The sequence below is a fragment of the Lepidochelys olivacea genome (assembly GCF_965140295.1).
Source record: "Lepidochelys olivacea isolate rLepOli2 genome assembly, chromosome: 27".
Classification (NCBI taxonomy): Eukaryota; Metazoa; Chordata; order Testudines; family Cheloniidae; genus Lepidochelys; species Lepidochelys olivacea.
This window is the reverse complement of record NC_140437.1, coordinates 16,748,262-16,774,830: the sequence shown is the minus strand read 5'-3', so window position 1 is coordinate 16,774,830 and position 26,569 is coordinate 16,748,262. Positions and strand designations below refer to the sequence as shown.

The window sequence follows — 26,569 nt, the reverse complement described above, 5'->3', positions numbered from 1 at the left end:
AATTGATGCATCCCCAGCTTATAACTAAAATTCTTGTTATTAATCCCTAAATGCATGACCTTACACTTCTCACTATTAAATTTCATCCTATTACTATTACTCCAGTTCACAAGGTCATCCAGATCCTCCTGTATGACATCCCGGTCCTTCTCTAAATTGGCAATACCTCCCAGCTTTGTATCATCCACAAACTTTATTAGCTCACTCCCACTTTTTGTGTCGAGGTCAGTAATAAAAAGATTGTACTTTCCACTGAATGCACCCGACTAAGTGAGCTGTAGCTCACGAAAGCTCATGCTCAGATAAATGGGTTAGTCTCTGAGGTGCCCCAAGTCCTCCTGTTCTTTTTGCGGATACCGACTAACACGGCTGCTCCTCTGAAACCAATAAAAAGATTAATAGTTTGCCCATCTCTAGATTTTTCTTTCTGAGGATCTCAAAGTGGGCTAGCACCCCCCAGAGAATTAATTATTATCATGCGTGGCCGGTGTTGGTGACACCTGTGCCCATGGTGGGCTGGGCTGGGAGCCTGCTGCCATCTCCCTGGCACTATCCTTTGCAGCTCAGAGGAGCATGCATGGTACTTGCACAGCTCCGGGTGTTCAAGCCTCCTGCACTTCCTGTGAGCTACCTACCAGCAGTTTTGGAAGGAGCCTGACCCTCTGCCAGCTGCACTGGGATCCTCCCTTAGACTACAGCATCTGGACCATCCCTTTTACGGCACACCTGGGCTTGGACTAGAACATGCGTGGCAGTGTGGGGAATGGGGGAGGGCAGGCGTGGCCAGCTCAACCTGACGTGGGCGGAAAGGGCTGGTGTTAAAACGCAGGCACCAGCCGGGTTTGAGACCTTGCACACTCCCCCTTGCCCTGATTCATAAAGAGCAGAGTTCCCGAAGGAGGTGTTGCAGCAGGAGCCGGGGCGAGGGAAGGCGCAAGGAAGTGCAGCTCAGGTACGCTGTTTGGAGTGCTCGCCTTGCATGCACCTTGTTTTCCAGGGGTCTTTCCTCATGAATCTTCCCGTTCGTTTTGTTTCAAATTGCATCAGTTCATCTTGTTCTTCGCTATTGTTCTCCTTCCTCTGCTGCTTTGTCTTTAGCTGGTGATTTATTTCCTGCCTTTTTTTTCTTTTCCCCTGAGAGCAAATATCCAGGAGAGACGTCAAATTAGCCAGGACATGGTGGTTCTTGTCTGAACAATGCAGCGGACTGGCAAAGGCACCAGTTGTATTTACTCAGGGTAGGGGGTGTTGGATGATCTGTTGGACATTACAGGGCTTTAGATTTATTCCGAGGCCATAGGAGTAGATTTGTTTCTTACTGGTTTCAATTTTTATTTGATTATATTCTTACGTATGATTTTCCTTCCCTGGTTGGGGTTTGAGCATATTTAACCATTGAGTGATGCACGTCACATGCACATTGCACCAGGATGGATAACCCTCGGGACAACGGACACCTGCTTAGCCTACAGAAACGGAGCACGGCCTGAGTCCCCCCCCTCAGCTGCAGCCTCCTCCCGTGCTATTGAGAGTTGAGACAATAGCAATATCCCCCTGCAGTGAGACGTCTGCCTAGCTGGAGGTGCTGCAGTCTGGGGGGGTCAGGAGGAAAAGGACTGGTCCAGAAGCCAAGTGCAGATAAGCCTGCAGCCTCTGAAAGTCAGCAGGGATGATGCATTTGGCAGGGCCGGGAGGGATTTGGAGTGGCAGGCTAGTCTGGAGATAAGCTGTTGAAAGAAGCTCAGGCCTCTTGTCCCATTTGCCTAATAACGGGGCTTTCGGTTTTATTATTATTGTAGGGTAGCAACTAGAGGCCCCAGCTGAGCTCATTGGGCCAAGCACTGTCCAGGCACAGGCAAGAGACAGGCTCTGCCCCGAAGAGGTTACAGTCCAAACAGACAAGACAGACAAAGGGTTGGAGGGGAAACAAGGCACAGAGAGAGTGGAAGGTCACAGCTGGGGCGGAGCCTCAGACCAGTGCTCTAACCACTGTAGATACTGCCATGGTCTGGAATTTATAATGGTTAGAAATGGGCCATAGAGTGGTGCTCTCTCAAAAGGGCCGTGGCCGGCAGACGGGAGGCAGAGGGAAGAGCGCCTGGCCGTTGGCGGGGCGCTTTGTGCAGGGTTACAGTTTCCAGGCGAGGGATTTCCTAGGATCTGAACCCAAAGAAAAACAAGCAAAAAACAATCAAAATCTGGGTTAGAATCCCCCAAGGCAAAAGGATGGTGGGTGGGGGGCAGTCCAAGGAAGGGCTGAGCCTCCTCATCTCAGTGACTTCAGTGGGGTATCCTGCCCCAGCTTTTTCAGAGGTCAGACAACCCCTGCAAAAAAGCTTCTCTGGGCTGATGCTCCTTTGGCATGGGCACCATCCAAAACAACAACATGCTCACGGAGACAATACTGAGTTCTCTTAGAGATACTTTTCACCCGTGGTGCTTTACCAAGGAAGGCCAGTACCATTACCCCCATTTTACAGGTGGGGAAACTGAGGCACAGACAGGGGACATGACATGTCCACAGTCACCCAGCAGATCAGTGGCAGAGATAGAAAATCCATGCCATAGCTAAGGAACCTGCTGTTATCCCTGGAGAGGAAAAGCCTCCAATCTAGGTATCTTGTCTCAGATGTTCCCTGATTAATTAATACTGGGTAGAGGACTTTATTTCATTTTATTTGAACTGAAATCCCCTTCATAGGATTCAGATTTTACTTTCCTGAGTTTTCAGCTGTTGTTCTCCCAAGTTGTCAAAGTAGCAAAGCGCCTGCAAACTCCTACAGCTCGGCTTCTCCGAGGAGCAAGGGAGGGAACCACACAGCAGCCACGGCTGAGCAGTGCAGCTGTGCTGAGGTTCCTGTGGCTAGGGAAGCAGCGTGTCTCTCTTCACTACGGGCCGAGGCGAGGCTTGAGGGGGCTGACTGGCGCGCAGATTCAGTCCTGCCAGCCCTGACTGTTCCAAACTCACAAGTCAAGTTCCAAAAGTCCTGGGATTGGCTTAACAGTCCTGACATTTTACCAAACGAAACATAAACTTGGGGCAGTTGGGGTTTTTGTCGTCTCTGGGGCGTTTTGTTTGTGTTTTAAATTGAGGGGTCAAGTTTACAAGCTTTTCTCTGCAACCAGCAGGGCTAAAAACCTTTTCCCAATGAAAGATGGGATTCTGCTGCAATCCCATGATTCCAGGAGCTGGAGCTTTAAGAAAAAGACCAGAGAGCATAAGACTCCTGATCAAAATGTGAATGTTGGCAACATGGTGTCAAGTTTCTAAGAGCCTTCTTGGTGCTGCTGGCTATTTAGAGTCATCTCTGTTTTCAGAAGAGTCTCTGTCATCTGAAAACTCAACCTCCCCCTCCACACACTGCAGTCAGACCCAGCTTCCGGCTTCTCCACCAGCACAGGCTGCCTCGTGCTCTGGCGTGCTAACTCCCTAATAGCCAGGGGCAGATCAATACTTGCTATATGATATGGCTTCTGTTCGGCAATCAAAACACAGCCGGCATCACCATGGCAAATGTTTTCCTCAACTTCACTGACGCGCCCTGTTAATCCGGGCGAGTCCCAGAACAGGCCTCCGATGACTAAGGAGGGCGTCGTTTGCTCTCGAGCCCCAAACGCCTGTGTCTCTGTCCTCTTGCGACTGGTGGATGTCGGAAGGTGCTCCAGGGCTCGCATTTCAGAGCTGTCAGAGCTGGGACTCGGGTCAGGCAGGAGGGGCTTGTGGTTGTAGATGCAGCGGGCCCAGGTTTGATTGTGTTATGTTCAGGACATACAGAGAAATTAGATAGAAACATAAAATACTCTTGCTGGAAGGTTGCAATGACACACATCAACTACCTGAAAGGGGGTTCCAAAGAGGATGGATCTAGACTGTTCTCAGTGGTAGCAGATGACAGAAGGAGGAGTAATGGTCTCAAGTTGCAGTGGGGGAGGTTTAGGTTGGATATTAGGAAAAACTTTTTCACTAGGAGGGTGGTGAAACACTGGAATGTGTTACCTAGGGAGGTGGTGGAATCTCCTTCCTCAGAAGTTTTTAAGGTCAGGCTTGACAAAGCCCTGGCTGGGATGATTTAGTTGGGGATTGGTCCTGCTTTGAGCAGGGGGTTGGACTAGATGACCTCCTGAGGTCCCTTCCAACCCTGATATTCTATGATTCTATGATCTTGGTGAGGGTAGGGTTAACCCACAAACACACAAAACAGAGTGTGAGAAAACAGGCTGCACAATTCATGCTACCTTGCTCTAGGATGGATCTTTGCAGACTAACTGCTGAAAGACCCAGATCACATGCCTCCCAATAGAGACCCAGAGGCTACAAGCTATCCAGGAAAACCCCAGAGAATTTAAAGTGATGGCTTCCAGTTTTCAGTGCAGATTCCTGCTTCCACCCAGGGCTTTTAAACACAAACCAAACGCACTCAGGGACTAGACAGAACTTCACATTAACCACGTTCCTAGTGCGTCACTTCAGCCTCCTATGCAGCCAGCCCCTGGGTCACACTTTATCAGCAAAACAATGGGACGACGCACGGTCATCCCCATGCAACGATCTGAACTGGCAATCAGACCAGCCCTCCTACCCATCGCAAGAGTTCACCGTCTTGGTTAGGGTCACCTGTCTATCACTGTCACCTTTGAGAGGGCCCCAGTTTTCTCGGAAGCCATCCAAAGGGCTAGATTGAGGCAATGACAGGTTGTGTAATTCTCAGCCAAGGAAAAGATGGGATGCAAATGGGGCAGAGAGAATTCAGCTCTCTGGAGGGCTGGGGAGGGGGTCGAAAGCTGTTGCAGTCAGGATGAATTTGCAGCTTGCCCTAATGCACCGGGGGACTCAGGTCACACTGGTGGATTCAAGCACAAAGGAAAATTTGCAGAGTCATTTTCTTGTTTTTTTTTTCCAATTGAATTCCAAGTTTGACCCCTGCTTCCCTACTTTAGATATTACTCTGCTAACGTAGGTTCCAGCTCCCAGAGAGCCTAGTGTCTAACCGCTCGTTCTTTGCATTCTGTAGGTTCCCTTCGTGTGCCTTCCGCTTGAGACGGCAGATTAAAGAAAAGGTTTGTCGTGGCCCTGGGCGGAAAAAGGCACGTGGAGAACTCGCCTCCAAGACAACGCTCCCAGGCTGAATATTAAGGCAGGAAGCCGAAGTGATGTCTCAGGTCATACCCAGCCACGTGCTGCGGGTTGGCCAGACGATACGTGTTGCATCCCAGGAAGAAAGCAGAAGCTTACATCCAGCCAGGAGCCCCTGCTGCTCTAGCTTGACGACAAAATGTTCTTATTATTCAGCCGAGGGTTGGCTCAGCCAGCCTATGATGGCACAAACCAAAGCACGGCTGCTGCCAAATGGGGGACTGCATGGACCTAACTCGAATGCCACGTTCACCTGTGTGGCCTCTCCCCCACCCGGGAAAGAGCGTCCTGTTGCCTCTTTGGAAAGAGCCGGTCCCACACATCAGCCAGAGGGTGAGGAGGAGACTGAGGGGAATCCTGAGGCCAGTCCAGTATCTCCAACCCTGGACGTGTCGATAGAAAGCCTGAACCAACTGATCCTAGAAATCGACCCGACCTTTCAGCCCCTCCAGCTCAAACCAGACAGCAGCAAGAAGTATGCTGCCCAACCCACATCTCCTGGCAACGCGGCTGTGACCGAGAAACCAGACCCAGATTTATTAGGTGAGGTGAGGGTCATCAACGTACAGTGGAGCCAGAGAACAGCGAGCTCAGCCCTAGCAAAGTAGCATGAAAGTCCCAAAGTGTTTCCATGCATTGCCCGTGCCACGTGCAATCCCAGAGAATTCACCCCGGGCAGCGGGCAGGCACAAGGTGGAGGTGCTGCCCAAGTCCTCAAAAAGGACACTGGTGAAACGTAATTTTACCCAAAGTACAGTCAGGGTTTGGATGTGATTCTTCTTGCCTATCACATCAGGGACAGGCAAGTTGATTTTGTCGCTGGGCTGGCAAGTTTTCTCTCTGACTTCCATGGGCCCCCATCACCATAGTGTCTGAGGCCGCTCTCAATCCATAATGTATTTATCCCCATAGACCCTCTGTGCTGCAGGGCAGAGCTGTTATCCCCATTTCACAGCTGGGAAACTGAGGCACAGATAGGCTAGGTTAGTGGAGGAGCTAACAGTTTACAGTCACCTGGCTGGACTTAAAGCCAGGGCAGGTGTGTGGCTTAATGAGGGATTAATGGGTAAGGCAGGAGCTCAGAAGTAAGGCGCAGGGGGCGAGTGAATTAGCATAAAGATCAGAGCAGCCCGAGCCTGCAGCCTGTGGGCCTGAGGAGAGGTGTGTTTGAGTTTTGTTTGTCCTGCAGTTTCTCTGGAGGGGGGGGGAACCGCCCTCAGAGGGAGGCTAATTAAGGTGCTGAGACAGACTTGGGGCTCTGAGTTCAGTTCGCAGCCTTGCTGCAGAATCCCTGTGTGACCCTGGGCCAGTCTGTTTCCGGTGGAGCTCCGCTCTCATTTAGGCCCCCAAAGGAGTGGCTGGACTTTCAGCAGAGCCCCATGTGTCAGGTGCAGAGCGAGCTCCTTCGAAAGTCTGTCCCCAGCTGTGAGAGCGAACCCCGCCGCTGGCAGCAACAGAGGGAGAGCAAGGCTTAGCCACTGGGCCCTGCGCAGAGCCGGGTTCGCCGGCACGCTGGTGAACGTAGCACCCACCATCACCACCATGGAGGCCGCTCTCTACAGCTGTGGGATTGTTCCTAAAAAACTCTAGTGTGTGCTCAACTTCTGTGCCTCAGTTTCCCCATCTGTAAAATGCAGCTAACAGCACTGCTTTACCTTGCTGGGGTGCGGTGAGGCTAAGCCCTTCACAACTGGGGAGGCACTCAGATAGCGTCATGCTGGGAATGACATAAGGGGGCAGCTGAATGAGCCCGGGCATATCGACAAGGAACAATGGGGAGCGGCTGTGAATGGCAACACGTTCCCCTGGGTTCTTGCTGCGAATTCCTTTGCAAGGCAGAGAGTGGAGGGGGACTGATGGCAGAGAGTGGCTTGCACAAAGTAACGTGTTGAGTGAAGACTTTTAGGGATGCGGTGGCCCCTGAGAAATCATTTCTGCAAAGGCCCTGGGTACGCCTGCAGGTTTTCCATTGTCATTCTTTGAGGAATGAAAATCCTGGTGTGTGCGTTTGAACCTTCCACTCAGGGAGAGTTTGCATAACCCACGGTGTGTTCATGGGAGATATTCATGGCTGAAGCTAATTCTCTCTAGTACTTAGTGGCTGAGAATGTTAGACAGGCCCTCTGGGCCCTGCACAGCATGGTCACAGTCAGGCTGCTGTTTTGAAGTCAAACCTGCCGCTTCCTGGTGCCAAAAAATTAGCTAGGACCATAAGCTAATATTAAATCCTTGGCAAGAGCTTCAAGACAGCAGGCACACAGCTGGGTTAAAGTGATGACCTGGAAACAGCCAATTATTTCTCCTAACAGGACCCTTCTGAGTTACAATCTTTCCTTCCTTTTTCCTTTGGAGGGAGACCTCCTGGATACAGTGTGTCCAGCCAGGAGCTGGTCGCAAGGGCTCTGGACACTAGTGAGCTGACACAGGGACAAACTGGTGACCGAGCCCTGGCCAGGACTGTCTTTGACAGGGTGATCGCTGCTTGTTAGCAAGAGCAGGGAGGGGAGATTTTGGGGAAAGGTTGAGGCGTGAGAGAGAACTGCCGTGTGTTTATTTTTAGTCAGGGTTTCTCTAAAGGACTTGACAAGCTTCCGGCAGATCCCCCTAGCCCTGTCGCTCTGGCGGGCTGCAGCACCTTTCGTGCTCCCCGGCTCACCCACTGGGCAGCAGTCTCGGGTAGGTCTGAGTTGCAATGGCAGCGTCAGATCAGCCCAGCCCGGTTCTGGCAGGTGGGGCCCCAGGGCTGGTGTTCTCTGCTGTAGCAGGCCTGGCATCGCTGCCTGCAAGGGAAACCCTTGCAGCCGTGAGTATCGTGGGCTCTGATGTGCTGGATGGGGCTGCTGATCCAGCTCCCTTCTGCTGCTGATCCAGCTCCCTTCTGCGTGTTCTCTATGCATAGCCTGTTTTCTTTTAAAATTGGTTTCTCAACAGTAGACAGATTCACCAGCCCAATTAAACTGAACGTCTGCCAGTGCTTTGCCTCGGGGCCTGGCACCAAGAAGGCAACCAAAGAGTAACTTTTGTGCGGACTTGTCCTAGAACCTGATGCCTTCGAGGCCCAGTTGTTTCTTACAAGAAGCAGTGACCGCAGCCTTTGGCAATTAACCATCCTCCCAGAGTCATCTACTCACTAACCACACGCCATAAGATAGCAACCAGGCATGTCAAATGAACAGCAAGAAACACAAGACTTTTAAGAGCAGTTTTTTATTACGCAAAAAAATATTCCATCCTACTGATGCCTTTAACAGTGGTGCAAGGAACGCTCCCAGCTTCAAAGGCAGGACAAGACCCAGCGGCTGGCAGCGGAAGCTAGACCCATTCAGACTAGAAACGCAATGCACAGTGTTAAGGGTGCAGGAACAACGCACCCCGGGGCACAGTGGATTCGCCGTCGCCCAAAGGCTTTAAATCAAGACTGGGCGTCTCTTTCGAAAAGCTCCTGTAGCTTAGCCAAAAGTGGGCTTGATGCGGGAACGGCTGGGTGAAATCTGGCCTGTGCTGTGCCGAGGTCAGATGATCGTAACAGTCCCTCCTGGCCTTAAAATCTAGGAATCTAGAAATACTTGGAGTGGGTGTCCACCCACCGGCGCTGGGCTCTGAATCCACTGAATTATACAGTTCTTATATGTCCATAGAAGATGAGAGTAGCTCAGATTAGATTTCATGTGCCCTGGCCCACAGCTGAGTCGGGCGCATGTCTCTTCTGTGGTATCTGCCTTTCAAAAGCCGGAAACCGCCCAAAGAGCTGAGGAAGCACCTTGTTCCATGCTGGTAGTGAGCAGTCCCAGCCCCATCTCTGCCCAGCGTCATCTCCCACCAGACACCACGGCCTTGGCTATTTCCTATTTAAAAATAAACCAGGATGGGCTGGTGAAAGCAGCACTTGTTAATGAATAAGGGACGCCGGCAGAGCCCCCAGAGAGCTCACCATTGTAAATCAGCGTACGGTGACCATGCACTGGCCCCTAGTATGTGGCATTTCTCTGGCTCTTCTCAGTGAGGATCTCAAAGCAAGTTACAGACATTGACTAATTGAGTGTCACGATCCCTCCTGCCCGTTAGCTGTTTTGATCCCTGTGTTACAGACGGGAAAACTAAGGGACCGAGCGGTTAAATAATGATGTGCTAAGAGTCACATGAGGCAGTGGCAGAGCTGGACATGGAACCCAGAAACCCTATCTCCTAGTCCCCCCTGCTCTAACCACTAGACCCTCTGTTCCCCTACCAGAGCCAGGAATAGAACCTGGGATCCCACTCTTAACTTCCAGAGCAAGAAAGCCGGTTAGTGTGAGTGCACAAGTCTGCAGAAATCTATTTTTGAAGGTTAGGCTTTCTTAGATCTGCTTGGAAACAAAACTTTCCCCTTCACAAGTGTGTGGACAGGCACAGCAATATACGAATACATACGTGTTCTCTTTGGGGTGTCCCATGAAAGAGAGGGACGTGAGGGAGAGCAGTTCTGGGATAGACATTGGGGTGCACATACTTGAAAGATCTTGAATCGCCTTGAAGAGCTACTTCAGTAACCAAAGGACTCCTGCCCAAATTGGGACAACGGACTCGACCGAACTGCTCCCCTGCCCCAGGTTCCGGCTGCTTTTGCTGCTGGAATGCTCAGCCCGGGATCTGATCAGCTAGAAATGTGCAGGTGCCTTGTAACCAGCAGCTTCTCTCTGCACACAAATGGCACCACGCTGATTCTGGGCATGGTTAGCAATGCTCCAAGCATCCAGCCACGCCTGGGAATAGGCGAAGTACACCCTGTGCACACAGCCAAGCACGGGGCTGTGCACCAGGTGAGCTGTAAGTGGTATGCAGGAGCCAGAAAACCCATCCCGCCTCACACGCCCTTTGCCCATGCGTCTGATGTGATCACTCACTTGGGAGTAGCCAGATGTTTTTTTCTTTAGTCAGGTACAAACTGAACTGCTGTTTAAGGAAGACAAATAGACGCATCCACCCTTTGCTACAGGCATCAACATGTAATCATCACAAGGGGTTCTGCGCTCTCCAAGATGACCAGACATAACCCTGTCTTCCTTGGGGCTGCTCCTGTTAGGCTGGGGGCAGGGCATTCCGGCTGTAATTAGAAGCAAAGTGTCACCATTTCAGAGAGGTGAGGTAGGAATCTGCTTCTGGGAGCTGTAATGCAAGGCCTGGCCTTGTGACCTGGGAGAAAGGGGTTCCTCAGAACTCTGGCAGGAAGCGGCTCTGTAACGTTCCCTGTTCCTTGGCTAATGGCCACACAATGCCTGCAGCCCCTGCGGGCTTATGAAGAAGGGAATTAACCACAGCCCAGGCATAATGAAGCATTGAGGTTGCATCTAAGCACTAGTGCAGGGAAAGCACCGTTGTGGGTCTTGTGTTTGGCACGGGGGGGTTGAAATTCCCATCAAACACAAACTTTCTTTGCACTTGCAATTGTCCGTTGCGCTCCCTTGTTGTGTCTAGATTGTCAGTTCCCCCAGACAGGGACCACGTCACCTTCAGTGTGAATGTGGGGCCTGATCCAGATTGATGCTGGGAGGTGCTGTCAGAATATGATGCTGAGGTTCCAAAAGCTACCTAAGGAATTTGGGTGCCCAGTAAATGGGAACTGTGTAACAAAATCCCCTGGGTGGTTTTGGAAATTGCAGCCTAAATCCATAATAATTCTCCTCCTATGTTTGGCTGATGAACCTGCCCAAATACCTTATTGTTAACCCCTCCCTTTTTCCCCCCAGAGATCAAGTACATCGAAATGACCCCCACCCAAGCCAAGAGCCATGAATCGATGCAAGGCTCTGCCAGTCCTTGCATCACTCCGCTCTCCATGTCGCCCCAAGGCAACTGCTTCCTGCTCCCAAGAGGGGCGCTAGCCCGGGACAACTGCACCCCGAATGGCAGTCTTGTCTTCTCGAGCCCCTCCGGGCCCGACAGCAACCAGGCAGCTCCCCAAAATCAGCCACCCACTGGGAGCTCCCCCCAGACCAGCTACAGAGTGTCTGAATGTGTGTCCATCCCGCAGCGTGGTCCGAAGGATTGCATCTCCTATAGGCCAAATACTCTCCTGGCCACCTCTCCCGGCCTGGAGAGTTTGCGGAGGGCTTTGTACATTGGCCGGGCTCAGCAGAGAACCAGCAGGGTCTCCATGCTCTCCACGAGCCCGGGATCAGATACCAGTTACGTGCTCGGAAGGTAAATCCGCCTTTGTGATGTCTGTGCATTCAGCGGCTCGGGTGTGTTTCCGCAAAGAACGAGCCATGGCAGAGAGTTTCTCCACCTTTATGGAGATGGCCCCGTTCAGAAGCCAGGTGGGTGGGGATGGGCAGAAAGCTCTTGGGGGGTTCAAAGCCTAACATACCACAGTGCTGCATTCTCCCAGGAAACAGCAGATGTGCTGGTGCCCCCCTCCTGCCTTTCCGCAAGGAGCGGTTCATGTCGCGGGAAAAGACTGGAGAGTGGGAGCAGAGGAAAGGACAGAAGAGGGAGCTGGCTGTGCCGGCACAATCCCACAGTGCTTTATTCCCCCCTTGGGTGGTTATTTGATGTCACAGGAGCCAGGCAAGGTTCCCCCCGCTCCACCCTGCCCCTAGGCAACCTCTTATTTGGCTTGCTGCATAGCACGTCAACTGGAGAACAAGCCCTCCAATTTCCCTGTACCTTCTGCTTTTCTTCTGCAGCAGCACCCAGTCGCTTCTCAACGATGATTCCGACTCTTACCAACCTGCCCACAGATTAGTGGAGAAAAGCCCCTTATCTATTGGCTCCTTCGGTAGCCCTTGTCTCACTTCCCCAGGCGTCCAAGTCCATGGTTTTGGAGAAGCCTTTAGCCCAGGTCCCAGTTCCAACAAAGTGAACACCTCTTCCTGCCTGCCACTCCAGAAGGGACACGCCAGCAGCTGTCCCCCGTCCATTGTTAACTCCGTCGCTGATATCCCCATACTGCTGGTCAACGGATGTCTGGAACATGGTGAGACGTCTCCCAGGATGGGCAAAGACTTCCAGGGTTCCGTCAAGCAGAAAATTCCACCCAGTTCCAGCTCCTTCTCAGGGATAAGCAGCTTGAATAAGACCTCTTCTGAAACGTCTCTCTCCTTCTCCACGAACGGTAAGTTGTGCCTGTTTTGAGTTGGAACCACTCTCTGCTTCAGAGTGAAGTTATCCAACACAGAGAATCCCATTGGGTTACCAAGGTGGAAAGACAGGATGAAACTGGAGATTGTGTTTCCACTTCCAATCAAGCTTTCATGTATAAATAGTTAATAAGACACTAATAGATATTGTAGATATCCTTGACGGTGTCCTTGATGGTGATAACCCCGTCATCAGAGGTGTTAGAGATGGTTATAAGTCATGGTTGTAAGCAACCTGTTGGACTCTCTCAAGATCTAGAATGATTGATTAATCATTTATTGAAATAGCTAGTCATCATTTTTAACCCTTCATAAAGTGGAACCCCAATATAAAGTGTGACCAAGATGTCGTATAAATGAAAACTCTCTCCTGCAGAAAATTGTGTGCAGAAATGTTCAAGAATTGTTCATTAAAAAGGGGGTTAAAAACATCCGGTAACGATGAGGTTCTGTAAAATTATAGGGCCCCATCCTCCGCTGGCGTGACCAGGGTAGTTCCATTGAAGCAGATGGAGCTTTGCTCATTTACACTGGCTGAGAACGTGACCCATAATGTTTTAATTTCATCCTTATTTCAGGGCTAAGACTTTTTTGCCCCCATTTGTTTTTGGAGGACATCTAAAGATACCAAAAGTTTGGGAAACACGAGGTTCCTAGTTCAAGAGTAAACAACTGGGCCATTGTTCTCTGGAATAGTTTACGGGGGTAGCTCCCGACAGAGACTTTTCATCTGGACTCTCCCGGGAAAGAAAAGAGGGATGTCTCTCAACATAGCGCTCTTGACTTCAGTGGAGTTGGGCCGATACACACCAGCCGAGGAGTAGCCTATTATCTTTCTGATCTTGACTGTGGTTTGCCAAGAAGACAATGAAGTGGGGAGCGAATTATGCTGGAAACCGGAGAGGAAGTTCTAATGGAAAGACTTGAGCAAACATTTAAATCCAAGCTCAGTTAAAAGAGAAACAGTCTTTGTTAGGGTTCTTCTCCCCTTAAAGATGCCAGGGAAGAGACTCCCTGGGATCTAAATACCTATAACACATGCCTAGGTCTCTCTGCAAAGAGAGAGGTTCGTGTCATGTGCCATGCATGAGGGAATGCCATTGTCTCTTGCAGGTCCCTCCAAAGATAGTGAGCCAACCATGAAGTTTGTGATGGACACGTCAAAATACTGGTTCAAGCCAAGCATTACAAGGGACCAAGGTAAAAAGAGTGGAGATTTTGTTGCTAGGCCTATCCCATTACCAAATCTACCCTTCTGCATAGTTCTTGGAGAGCTGCTCGTCTCATGGGGTGGCAGAGGACCCGCAGACGCGCTATGCATCACTTAGGTCCCATAGTGACTTATTTCCTAATTGCATCCTAACCCAATAAAAGCTGGTGTTACAGGAGTGAAAGAGCCACTCACCACTCTACAGATGATGCTCAGGAAACACCAGGTCTTCACTCTGTCTGTGCTGTCCGAGTCGAGAAGAATACGCTCCCCTTTCTACCAATCAGTTGAGTGAGCTTGGTTTTGGAAAGGGCCGACTGTATTTTTCAATTCCCAGGATACGGATCCTGGCTGAAGTCAAATGCTTCTTGAATCACCCCTGTGCAGTAGCACCATTCTGGTCAGGTCTTCTACAAGGACAGAGCCTGGACCTCTGAATTTAAAAGCTCAATGAGGCAACAGCTAAAGAAGCAGGTCCATTAGTTCGGAGGACCTAACATTAGCAGATTCATTAAATGAGGATATGCGGTCTAGCCACTAAAGGGAGACAAAGCACCAGACTGTTAGCTTGGGTTGCACATGCCTGAAGGAAATACTCATATGCACCCTGAAACCCACCCCGCTGCATTTCACTCCCCCCTGGGGATGGTTACAGCACTAGACAGAGGGAATGCTGAGTTCAGAAATGCCGAAATGCCGCTTGCATTGCATGGGTAACCCTCTCCTCTGTGCCTTCAGCCATCCAACTTCTGAAGGAGGCGGAACCAGGGGCTTTCCTCATGCGGGACAGCACATCGTACCGCGGGTCGTTCGGGCTGGCGATGAAGGTTCTCAGCTCACCATCCAGCTGCGAGACAGGTACAGAGAGGCCTCTTAAGAACACAGAGCTAAACTCCCAGGAGAATCGTGTAAGCCAGGTTCAGCGGTTTGTAACGGAGCCAATAAGCAATGAGAGTTTTGCTTGATTAGGGACCCACCCCCTGTGGGTCAGCAAAAGGGCCACACATCACTTGAAACCTCAAAACAGGCCTGCAGGGGGACGTAAGGGTCAGTGCCAAATTGCCTGGAGGTGGCCCAGAAGCACCATTGAAATGGCATTTTGAAAATCCCACCCTGCAGGTAGAGCTGAACTAAAGGGGGTCATGCAGTTACCGCCCAGCCCGGAGGCATGCAGGGAAAGTGGAGGGTCAAAAACAGGGTGGGCAGTAACACTGGAGATTGTGGTAGAGCCTCTCTTGCATTTTGCTTGAAGGTGAGGACAGCAGCGACCTGGTCCGACACTTCCTCATTGAGTCATCTGCCAAAGGAGTGCACCTTAAAGGGGCCAGCGAGGAGCCCTATTTTGGTAAGGATATGTCTGTCCTGGAGCGGCAGCTACGGGAGGAGTATTACATGTATTATGGTAGCACCAGGGCCCCGACCGCAGCTGTGCCTGGTGCTTGTCTACACCGCGGCGTAAATGCTTGTGGCAGACGCCTCCCAGCGTGTGCCGCGTGACCAGTCAGAGCTGCGCATACAACGGGTAAAAGCGCTAGGTAATAGACCAACGCCACCGTCTTCGCTCCGGCCAGCTGAGACCGGGGCAGGGAGGTGGGAGGACGTGGGAGCTGGTGGGTTCACGTGTTCCTGCCGTCCGGTAAGCCTCTCGCTGTCTCGGTTGCAGGGAGCCTGTCGGCCTTCGTCTACCAGCACGCCATCACACCGCTAGCCCTGCCCTGCAAGCTGGCCATCCCCACACGAGGTACGGGGCCGACTTGGAGGAGACCAGTGGGCAGAAATCCTGGGAGTTAGCGAGGGGGGCGGCTAGGTGGCCATTGCGGACACGTCTGGACTTCACAGCTGCGGAATGGCCCTCCTCTCCCCCAGTCCAGCAAAATGGGAGTTTGGAAGGGGCCAGCACATGGCACGCATAGGGCCTGGCCATTACCGCAGTGCGGACACGTCAGTGGGAATGGGGGACAGCACTGGTAGGTGGGGTCGGGGGTCAGGGAGAGGCATGAAGGGTTGGCAGCTGTAAGTGCCACTGTGGTGAGGGGTGATGAGGAAAACTGGCCAATACCTCCCTGGCTGTGGGCAGAGCGGACGCTGTCTTCTCCATCCCGTGCAGCGATACCAACCCGCCGGCTGCCGTTGCTAAACCCAGCGAGCGGGCGGGGTGCGAGCAGCCTCTGCAGCAGTCCAAGGGGTGGGGGGTGCACGTGAGCCCGTAGAGAGACCCCTAGGCTGGGAAGAGGGCTCCGGAGAGCTGGCCCGGCAGCCGCAAAGCACCACAATCTGCATCAGGGCCGGAAAGGCGGAGCAGTGTGGACGAACAAGGAGGGGTCAGATCACAGAGGTGGAGGGAGGACACAGACACGAAGGGCTTGGAAGAGGTGGAGGGTGATGGTGGGGGATGTCCCTGGATCCCTGAATAGATGTGGCCTATTCACAGCGGGTGAAATTCACCCGCGTGCAGAGACCCTAAGACTTAACCGGCTCCTGGGCTCTGTGTGTCCTCTGAACAGAGGGTGAATTTCACCCCTGGCCAACCGTTGATTTCAGAGCTGCTTGCTCCGTCCATGCCTCACGGTTCTGTTTGTTCCTTGCACAGATTTCGCTGGCGGAGAAAATAGCCCTGAGACCCCCCTGGAATCTGCACTTTCTGCAAGGAAGCAAACTGCTGGTGAGCAAAGAAAAGCAACCAGGTTTCTTCCGGGCTTTATTTGCTGGAGGGGCAACTGTCGCCATCCTGCAGGCCTTTGGACTTCACCCCGTGCAGAGTGATTTCACCTGTAACGCACCCGACACTGCGATTTTTTTTTTCACCGTTGTGATCAATTCTGACACAAGTCGCGGAAGCAGTGGAGGAGCAGCTGAGCTTGGGGGAGCGGGAGGGGAGCGGCGGTGCCAGTTTGCACCATTTTATCACAAGTCGTGTGGCCCCTGGTGTTCTTCTTGGAGCCCCAATCCCAGGAATCGGGGACTGCCTGAGAATCTCAGCTTGCTTTAAAATGAAAGGCAGCAGCCAGCTCTCATGCCTGAGAAACGTTTGCAAACGGCTCAAACCTCCGAAGGCAAAGGAAGAGAACCCGACTACTGATTTCTGAACACCTGGGATTTGGCGGTCCTGGGGCAGTGCTGTTGTGGCTGCTTCGAGCTGCTGTGCGGACAAGCATAGGGGGCCTAATGGGGGAAGTGTAAAGACTCCCGGGCTAGCAGGATGTAAAGGTCATTCTCCTGTCCTGAGTATGCAGCCAGTAACAGGTGCGCTGCGGGCGAGGGCTGAGGACCAGGGAGAGAAATGTAGTATAATTATTGCGGGTCTGACTGTCGTGCCGTGGGCAGGGGCCCCAGTGCGCTAGGTGCTGTACAAACACAGAACAAAGAGCTGGTCCCCTGCTCGCTCTTCAAAGCAGGCAGGCGGGACCCGCAGACCCAGCGTGGCGCTGACCTTGGTTTTGTGCTGTGCCCTTGCAGCCTGCAATGTCTTGTACCTCAACTCCGTGAGCGTGGAGACGCTGACCGGCGCCTCGGCGGTTCAGAAAGCCGTCTCCTCCACCTTCGAGCCGGAGACGCTGCCCGTGCCCACCATTGTTCACTTCAAAGTGACCGAGCAAGGAATAACCCTGACCGACGTCCAGAGAAAGTAAGGACGGTCATCTGGGACGAGCCTGCCCGGTCCAGCGGAGATGCTGGGATTGGTCAGGGCTGGCCGAGTGGCTAGATTCCAGCATGAATGGGGACAGGGCTGCATACAACCTCGTTATCTTAATCCTGAGCTTCCTCTCCGAAATGGGGCCAAAGCCTCCTCCCGGTTCCAGTGTTGCAAGCCCCATGTAAATTACAGGGGAAACTGGTCCTCTGGGACAAATTAATCCCTTCTGTAATTGGAGGCGTAACCCCCAGGCTGTATTTGACCCATTACATTTACTAGTACAGGGACAGGATTCCACTTGGAGCAAAGCCACTGTAACTGCCACTGGCCCTTTGGTGATGGGAGTTAGAATCGGGCGCTAAATTCATGTCACTGCTCAGCCGAGATGGATCTGATCCCAGCCCTTAGGCACCGATGGGCTCCTTGGCTCAGCAAGAATGGTTTGACTTTGAAGAAGTGTATTTCTCCCCATTGAGCTATCCAGACGCTGCCCCTTTTAAAGCCTTCTCTTCTTCTTCTTCTTCCCCTCTGCAGGGTGTTTTTCCGAAGGCACTATCCCCTCGCTGCCCTCAGCTTCTGTAGCATGGATCCTGAGAACAGAAAGTAAGTTGCAACTTACTCTGCAAGTCGGGGCAGTTAAGTTATTCAGGGTGCAGGCTGGGTGCTGTAGTGTTCATCTGACCCTTGATGGAAAATAACTGCCATGTGTCTCATGCCCGGTGGGCACCGGATGGGACCAAGGACTGGACCTGAGTAGAAAGTCAAAATTGAAAGAACAGATCAAAATTCCAGATTTTCAGAAAAGACTAATCTGAAGTTCAGCTTTTTTCCCCAGTAAAAGTAACAGTTTTCTAGTTACACAGTAATTATACGCAGCTAATAAAATTAAATATCTGGATTTCTCTTGTAAGCTTATTCGTCTCTTTCCTTTCAGGTGGCAAAAGTACTGCAAGTCTTCAAGGTAAGCTTCATCCAAAGAAACCTCCCGAAAACGCAGGAGGAAAGGGGCTTCAGTTACGGGGTTCTGGTTATTTATATGGACACATTTCAAACAGCAGCTTAAACTTAAAAATTAAAACCCCAGTGATCGGAGGAGAAACAAACTTTAGTGGCTGGCTTGAACAGAGTTAGGAGAATTCATCAGTGCTTTGTAACGAACCCCTCCTGGAATGGAAGGGGGAAACAAGTGTTACCCATAGAGACCCAAACTTTGTAAGATCTCTGCTGTAGCTACAGCGGGGTGAATTTCACCCTAAGTGGAAAGAGCCCAGCAAATCCTTCAACTCCCTAATCCTCCCCCAAAGTTTTCTCAGTACTCAGGAAGTAAGTTCCTTTATGACTCTACTTTGTGTCCCAGAAATGTTTCACAGTCAGGAAGGTGACAGCGAGAAGCACGACCCCAGTATGGTTTTTTCTCGGGAACGTGATTGGGGAATGGGCCAGGTGGGATTGCTAGACTCAGACGTTCACTCTGCGGCTAGTTTCAGCTTGTTCTCTGCCATTTCTGAGTGCAGGCTAACTGGGCCTTTTTTTTTTTTTTTGGTCTCTCTCTTTTTCAAAGGATCTTTGGCTTTGTAGCCAAAAGCCAAACGGATGCCGAGAATGTCTGTCATCTCTTTGCCGAGTACGACACTGTGCAGCCGGCTTCTCTTGTCATTGACTTTATCAGCAAACTCCTCCCAGAGCAATAGATGCTGCAGACCTGCGTAGAAGCCATTGCTGGCAGTACCTGGATGCTGCTGAGCCATTTTCTGCCATTCTATTGCCACCCTGTTGCATTTTGGCAGCTGCTCCTATTTATAACTTTTGTTACATACTTTGATGTCCAGAGTTTCAGAGGAAGGTTTTATGCTCCCTGCTCAGCCCTGGGAGCCTCTTCTGGGATCAGATCTCATTCAAGGTCTCTGATGAGGAATCCCATGGAAATCTCTATCATGCCGAATGCCTTAGGTGTACGTATTGCAGCCTGCAGGAAGCCACAGTGGGTCAGATGGTGGATGAGTGTGCGACGGCTTGGATTTGCCTTGCAAAGTTATTTGCTCACTCATCTGGGGCGAGGAATTTTGTTCTTTAACAGGCAGGGAAAATACTGGGGCCAAGATTTTTGATAGTGATGCCTCGGTTTCTGGCTGCCCAGTTTGAGACTCTTAAAAGGATCTGAGCTCCCACCCTCCAAAACTCCGGGTTAGCACCGCCCGACCTCACAGATGTCTTGTGAGGATAAATGACGCTCTGCTACAATGGTACCTGGCACCAGGCGAGGACCTTCTGGAGACCGATAGGCCCTTCTAAGTAGCCTCCAGGTGGATTCTGCAAACCAAGGCCCCTCCAATCACCAGCTGATTCTGAAACAATCTTGGCGCCCTACGGTTTTGTGACTGAAATGTCAGGCGAAGCAGAGTTTTTTGGCCAGGGCTGGTAAATTTTTGTGCCATTTTTGCTCAGCTGGATTAGCCTGGATCGAAATATCCAGATCATGACCAGCGGAGAAATAAACGTTGACGTTTTCATGACCATAAATGTATTGGCTTTTTGGAGGAGACTTACCTGGATCTGGGCCAGATCCTCAGTTGATGTAAATTGGCAGAGCCGCCTTCTGGGGCACTCCACCTCCTAAAGGAAGCAGGTGACTCCAGTAAGTAAGAGGCCCAATTGCATAGCTAGGGCATTGGACTGGGAGCCAGGAGCTCCGAGGTCAAGTCCCTTCACTCAACGGCCATCAGCTGACGGTCTCATCCCTGCGGAGCATGAGGAGATAAACCAGGGACTTGAGCTAGTGAGTCTGGACCTGGGAAATCAGATGGGGTGTGCACAGGTTGCAATACTCATTGTCTAATCCCCTAACTCAATCTGCTTTACCCACTTGATAAGCCAAAATCCTGGGCAGTTAGTTTGTTTGTGTCTCTTCGTCCATTAACTGCTGTATTTTCACAGCACTTCCTGGGCTATTTACATAGGAGTAAGATGTTACAAAAGCACCAGGCTGTGTAACTCTTTGGGCTTGTTCTTTGGCCAGGACTTAGGCAGGCAGCCCGGTTTACTTAGGGGCAAGGCTTGGGGCAGCATGGTCTAGTGGTTAGAGCCCTGGACTGGGACTCTGGAGGCTTGGGTTCTACTCCTGGCAGCTAGTGACCTGCTGTGTGACTGTAGGCAAGTTGCTCCACCTCTCTGTGCATCAGTTTCCCCTCCTGCTCTTTGTCTGTCTTTTATATAATGGCAGTGCCCAAAAGACCCCAGTTGGGCCTGGGGCCCCCATTTTGCTGCAGTCTCTTTGGGGCAGGGCGACCTTTCACTTTGTACAGAACTCAGCGCAAGGAGGCCCCAGACTCAATACATTCAATTCATGTCTAGCCAAGTCAGATGCAAAGGAGTATAAAACGAGGCAGGAGCCTTAAATCTCCAGGGGAAGACGTTCTTGAACCAGTGCACTCATTTCTATGTAAAAGTGGGGTGTGTGGGGGGGGTGTTATTCTGAGCTTTGACTTTCAGTGAAGATATTTAAGAAATGGAATCCGCTAGATCTGTTGTTTTGCAAGAACTGATTTCCAAGGGCTCCATTCTGGCTGTGTGATCCATTGCTCAGGACTCTCCGCTCGCTGAGTGGAGAGGCTATGGAACAGATTCCCTCTAGTTCTGATTCACTGGGAGCTGCAAAACAGGGCATCAAACGCTGGTCTTCTGAGCCCTCGCTGAGCACCCCCAGCCACTGGCCCTGCAGTCCTCCAGCCTCGCCCGGAGGTGGGGCTGACCTGGTGCCTAGGCCGTCTGCTGTTTTTCTGCACAGGCTTGAATGTCACCCAAGGGGAAGAACTAGGCAAGGGGATAATACCCTACAAAAGCGCCATTGTCGTCTGCTCCCCAAATGAGTCTCTTCTGAGGCCAGGCCACGTGGCCATCCCAACCTGGCCTTTTTGTACAGAGGCTTTCTGACGAGTCTATAACACAGCAGTGCCTGCTGAGTCTCCGGCCTCTCCGCGGAGCAGGTTTACAAGGGAGCCAATTAGCACCAACTGAAAATCCCTCCAGAGTTTCTTTTTTCTTTTTTTTTGCAAACAAATAAAGAGCCCCACGCAGCCCAGCCGGAGCTCTGGAATTGGAGGGATGAGCCACTTTAGAACACCAGGGGGCTCCACCGAGTCAGCTTTTCTCTCCGGCCCCTTGTGCACATCTTCTGGGAGTTATAAAGACGCAGGAAAGTCTGTCTGGCAGCTTTGCTGGTTATTGTAATGCTGTTTTGATTAAACAAAATTTAATCACTTCTGTGACTTTCAGTCCTCTGCGCCTGGCCTCTAAGAGCCTGGCCTCTGGGACTGTGATTTCTGTTATGCAAGCTGTGAACAAGCAATGTTTTAATTCATTGCTTTTATTACAGTGCTTTCCATGAAAACCTATGTATAATGGCAAAAGGGAATATGAAATTCAAGTGCTCTGGCTCGCCAAATGACAGCACTAAGAGCATTTGCTGCTTTCCTTTTTCTTTTTAGAAAATAAAATATGCAAAAATTCCCCAAGAAAATCTAATTCCCACCCCCACCCTCCACTTTTCAGTCCAAGCTGCTGATAATGAGTCCAATTTTGCAAAACTCCTCCAAACCCATCTGTGTTGCTGTTGTTTGCTTTTCCTTTTCAAACCCAAACCATTCTGGAGCAGGGAAAATGGCCAGTTGTCAAGCCAAATCCTTGACATTTTTGCATTTGGAATGTTTTGTGTCCGTGAAGAGCCCTTTGCTCATGAAATCCTGCTGAAGTTTCAGGTCAGACCAATCCAAACGCTCCAAGGGAAACTCAGCCCAAACCACCTGGATTCAGGAAGAAAGCAGCCAGCAAGTCTCCAAGCACCTCCTGGTTTCCACGGCTTGGCCCAGGATTTTTGGACGCTCAGCTCTTGGTTTAGGTTCTTCACTTTCGTTCCAGCCATTTTGTAACAAGGCCCGATCCTTTATTTTCCTGGTTTGTGGTTTTACAACCACAGCTCCCTGCACCAGCCCTAGCAAATGCCTCATGTCATCACTGCCGCTCTGCTCTGGAGTCCAGCCCGTGATGGATATTTCAAGGGCAAACACCCCAGGCCCCTCAATGCTCCGAAAAGTCACAGCCCCGGGCTACACGACAAACGTCTGACGGGGGAATGATGTCGCTCAGGGGTGTGGAAAAGCCAAATCCCGAGTAACGTGGTTATTCCGACTGAACAGCGGCGTCTCTCGGGGGGGGGGGGTGTGGATTTTCCCCCTGCTGGCATCTGAAGCCCAGGGACCATATACCGGGAGGGAATAGGGATCGCCTGCAAATGTACAGCCCAAAGTGTTCTGTCTCCAGGGGCTGTATCGTGTGAAGCACCATAGGCCACAAAGCAGATACCATCATAGCGTGAAGCATTAAACCTCCCGGCCGCCGGCACAAGGTGCCCCTGGGTGTGTCGGTGCTGAGTGTAAGGCTGCTTCTCAGGCCGACTCTCTGATGGTCTGAGCACAGGGCTGGGCTCCTGGAACTCCTGGGCCTCCTCCAGTCCCTGACACTTATTCCCTCTGTGATCTGGGGCAAGGCACTTCCCGACCAGCATGGCCCATCTGCCCACTCCCCGAGGGGATGTCTCCTCCGTTGGGCTCTCCGTGCTTTGTCCGGCTGAAGCCTGTGCGGGCCTCTCCCATCTGCGAGAGGCGTTCGTCTCGCTCGGGTTCTACGGTGGTGGCATCGGAAAGCCGAGCTCCCTGACTCCTTCCTGGGCAGAGCAAACTGCTGTCATCTGGAATCAGTTCTGCTTGGCCGGGAATTTACAGCCCAGACTCCTTGACCCCCATTCCCTGCTTCCTGCCTGTCAGAGCTGTTTGAGAGGAGGGGGCAGTGAGACCCTCCTGAACCGGCCTAGCCACGTGCCAGCCTGGGGTGGGACTGCCCCCGCTACCCACACGCACAGCCCAGCGCTCATGCTCATGGGGCCCCCGGGGGCGGCTGGGCCAGATCCAAGCAGCCTTTCCTCTGTCGCCTTGATCGTGGAGGGGCGGGGGGATTGTGTGACGGACAGCTAGCGGAGGCTGGCGGGAAGGTGCTGGGATGGTGATCAGGGCCACCCCGTTGGTGGACTGCGCTGAATGGAGATTCCCGGCCCTGTAAGGCGGGGTCTGCAGCCCCCCCAGGTGCAACTGCACACACGTATTTGCACGTGGAAATGGCCCAGCGGGCACCTGAGTGCGTCCAGCTGATTTGCTCTCCCTCCCTTCCTGCAAAGGAGGCCCTGGAGCCGCAGCGCCCTGCCTCTCGCCCGGGTCCTGTGTTTCCAGGTGGCTCTGCGAGGCGTCCGAGAGAGAGAGCCACGTGTAGCCACAGGCCCCTCTTCGAAAGGGGCTTCCGGAAACGGGGCAATAGCAGCACCCTGGCGCACGATGCTGGCGTCTTGCTGCCGGATCAGCTGCCAGCCCCGCGATACAGATGAGCTGCTGGGCACTAGCAAGCCAGGAACCGCACGCTGGCAAACCGAGCCCCTGCCCCAGCCAGCCAGCAACGCTGCCGGCACAAAGAGGGACCAGAGCTGAAGCTGGAGGGGCCCTTGGCAGCCACCTGCACCAGCAAACCCAGGCACCGTGCCCCGGCTCCACCTTTTCACACTGTAGGCTCAGGGGAGTGGTACCTCGTAGGGGCCGGTTTCCTCTTCCTCGGCTGTGCCAGGCTGCAGAGCCTCGCGCTGCCCAAGAGAGCAGGCTCGGCTGTAACTCCTGTGTGAAGGGGATCCTCTGCTGAGGCTGCGGGACAGACAGACCCTGCGCTGCTCTGGGAATCTCCGGCTCCCAGCTTGGGCCGCCCAGGGTCGCCACTTGGGGGTCTCCCTAAATCCTGGCCTGGAGCCAACAGTCATGGAAGGGGCCTGCAGGCGACACTGCACTGAGAGGTGGGTAATTATCATCAGCTGCCGGAACAGGTTGGAGGCTTAGTTCTAAGCTAACAAGGCCAGGCCTTGTGGGGAAGTGACCTACTATGATCCCAAACCAGGAGGTGGCTTCTCCTCCCTAACTGATAACTATGGACCCAGCAGCAAACCAGGCTGAGAAGCCCTTAACAGCTCTGCTTTGAAATGGGTGCACACACACATGGACACACATACGCACCCCATACACGAGCACGGCTGCCCTTCAGCACACATGCCTGCACACGGACACACACGCATGCATGGACACACCCACGCACCCCACTAGTTGCATTCGCTAAGGATGTTTCTGCAAAAGCAGAGGGGAAGAGTGGAGCATTGCCAAGGGAGATTTATTTCCCAGCAACATCCTCATCCGATGGAAATCGAGACGGGGGGCTCTGTGCCAAAGGCTCACTCAAGCGAGGGCTCCTTCATGCTTGGAGTTTAATTTAAAAATGATGACAAAGCCTCGTCAGCTTTTGATTCTTAACAAACGTCCAAGGGTTCTCGGCCTGGAATGTTTTCTTTTCCCCCTTTAATTGCTTGAAACAAGTTTTTCAGTGAAAGGAAAACAGCTTCAAATGGATTTTGAGCTCGAGCTGCTGGCACAGGGAAGTAGCATGGAGGTCCCAATCCATTATCGCTCGGCGCAAAAGTTTGCTCTGAAAACATACCTGAAATGCCACGCGAAGGGAGATTGTGGCTCTGGTGTATCTGGTTACGCAGTTCTGCTTGCGAGGGCTCCTTTTCCAGTTCATACGCTCGCTTTTATTGCCCCTTTTTGTTTTTTTATTGTTTATTAAAACCTTTTAGACGCTCACAGAAAAATCCCAGATCCTGCCCCCCCCCGTTTTATCCTTTTCCACTTGGCTAAGCTTTTGGGGGAGCCAAATTCGTCCCTGGTGCAATTCTGCTGCTCGGGTTGGATTCTGACCCCAATGCAGCGCAGAAGTAACCCGTGTATTTACAACACTTTGCTAGGCAGCTCTTTGAGGACAGGACTGTCCGTTTGTTTGGTGTCTCTACAGGGCCCGGCCCCTGGTCCATGACTTGGGCTCCTTGGCACTGCAGTACAAATCGACAATAATAATAGTCCCATTGGAATCCGCGATGTTTCAAAGTGAGATCAGAGCCGTGGCCAGATACATTTTGACAGCAGGGTCCGAGGTGGATGCAGCTGAGGACCTGCTGCCTGCTCTCCCTGGGTGAAATCCAGCAGCGGCCCAGCACCAGCCTGGGGAGTTGGCGCGGGAGCCGAGTGGCCTGCTGCCGGCTCTATGCTTGCGCTCTGCACAGACGGCAGCTCCCCCCTTACCTGTTTCATGGGGGCCGATGGGGATGGGGGTGGCTGTTTGGGGGCTCACGTCCCTTCGTCAAACACCAATGACCCCTCCCCTCCCAGCCGCACTGCGTATCTGAGGTCCCAGCAGGGGAAGCCCAGACTTCACTGGGACTGGGTGGGTGGGTTTTCTGTGTGCAAACGTGTCTCTGGTGAGGTGGGGGGCTGGAAACACTCCCTGGGGGAGCCTCGGGCATTCAGGTCAAGCCAGCTCAGTCCGAAACCAGCAGCTTCTCCTAGACTGTAACGCAGTCCTTGGACCTCCCGAAACGGGCTCTCCGGGGCTTTGGAAGTCATCCAACCGGGGCAGAGCCAAGTCCGTGCTCTGGCTAGCCAGGCACCAAGTGCCCACAACAACTTACAAACCACCCGTCCCTGCCAGCCTCTATATACCATCCGGCTCCCCGGCGCCGGTGTGAGCACCCCGTTCTGTCCCCCACCCACCCCCACGGGCCCTGGCCCAAGAGCGCTAAGGCCAGGGGCTGTAGCACTCAGTGCTATTGGGATGCTGGGCTTGAGAAGACTGCTGAGCCCCCCGCCCCCACTGATGCCCCTCAGTCCTGTCCTACAGCCCCCCGCCCCCTGCTATTCCAGCCCTGGGCTCCCTCCTGCCCCCCAGCTCTGCCTCCACCACTCTCCCCTGGCAAGACCCTGCCAAACTCTGCCCTGAACCTCAGTCCTGAAATCCTGACCTGCTGCTCCAGTCCCACGCGCCCGCCACCCCCCGTTCTGCTGATGCCCCTCAGGCTCCCCCCACGACTCCCCCTGTGCCCAGCTGCTGTGCCCATCCCCCGCTTCTCGCAGACAGCTCGCTCCTGACCCGCCCTCACCCCCCTTCGCTCCAGTCCCAGCAGGACACCGCCAGCTTATGTGATGTTATTGTGAAATATCTGCCTGGCTCAGACGCTCTTTAATTTACGACCTCGGCCTGATTTAATTGCAGGTCTCTTGGAGCGTCCGCCCGGGGCAATGATCCATGGAACAAACTTCCCGGGGCTTTCTGCCCCCCGTGGAACATCCCATCCCTGTGCTCCAGTGTGTCAGACTGGAGTGGGGGCCATGCACACAGGACCGGAGGGGTGGCAAACAGGGCAGGGGGCTGGGTTCGGAGCTGCACAGGCCTATCCCTGCTGCCTGCCCTGGGGTGTCTTCTCACACCCCTGTGAACATAGAAATGAAGCGTGTGTGTGTGTGGGGGCGGTGACGGCCAACACAATCGAGTCCTTGCGGCCG

The 26,569-nt window shown here is 52.6% G+C and overlaps 1 protein-coding gene across 2 annotated transcripts; it reads left to right on the top strand.

Annotated features, from left to right (window-relative positions):
• The first annotated feature begins 887 nt into the window (after positions 1-887).
• On the top strand, positions 888-21,354 carry TNS4 (tensin 4). 2 transcript variants are annotated; one of them, XM_084615891.1, is made up of 13 exons: positions 888-952; positions 5,013-5,677; positions 10,861-11,314; positions 11,803-12,227; positions 13,366-13,452; positions 14,201-14,320; positions 14,715-14,807; positions 15,126-15,203; positions 16,053-16,124; positions 16,919-17,087; positions 17,631-17,699; positions 18,031-18,057; positions 18,658-21,354. In XM_084615891.1, exons 2-13 carry the CDS (start codon positions 5,152-5,154, stop codon positions 18,785-18,787), a joined length of 2,250 nt encoding a protein of 749 aa, XP_084472017.1. In that variant the 5' UTR covers positions 888-952; positions 5,013-5,151; the 3' UTR covers positions 18,788-21,354. The 2 variants fall into 2 exon arrangements, with proteins under 2 accessions (XP_084472017.1, XP_084472016.1); XM_084615890.1 differs by having other exon boundaries at positions 11,800-12,227.
• Positions 21,355-26,569: the final 5,215 nt, after the last annotated feature.

Excerpts from the sequence above, each read along its gene's own strand:
- TNS4 (XM_084615890.1), top strand. The coding sequence starts at position 5,152 with ATGTCTCAGGTCATACCCAGCCACGTGCTGCGGGTTGGCCAGACGATA. Across the intron at positions 12,228-13,365 it reads TCTCTCCTTCTCCACGAACG|GTCCCTCCAAAGATAGTGAG; the intron begins GTAAGTTGTGCC and ends TGTCTCTTGCAG. Across the intron at positions 16,125-16,918 it reads TGCAAGGAAGCAAACTGCTG|CCTGCAATGTCTTGTACCTC; the intron begins GTGAGCAAAGAA and ends GTGCCCTTGCAG.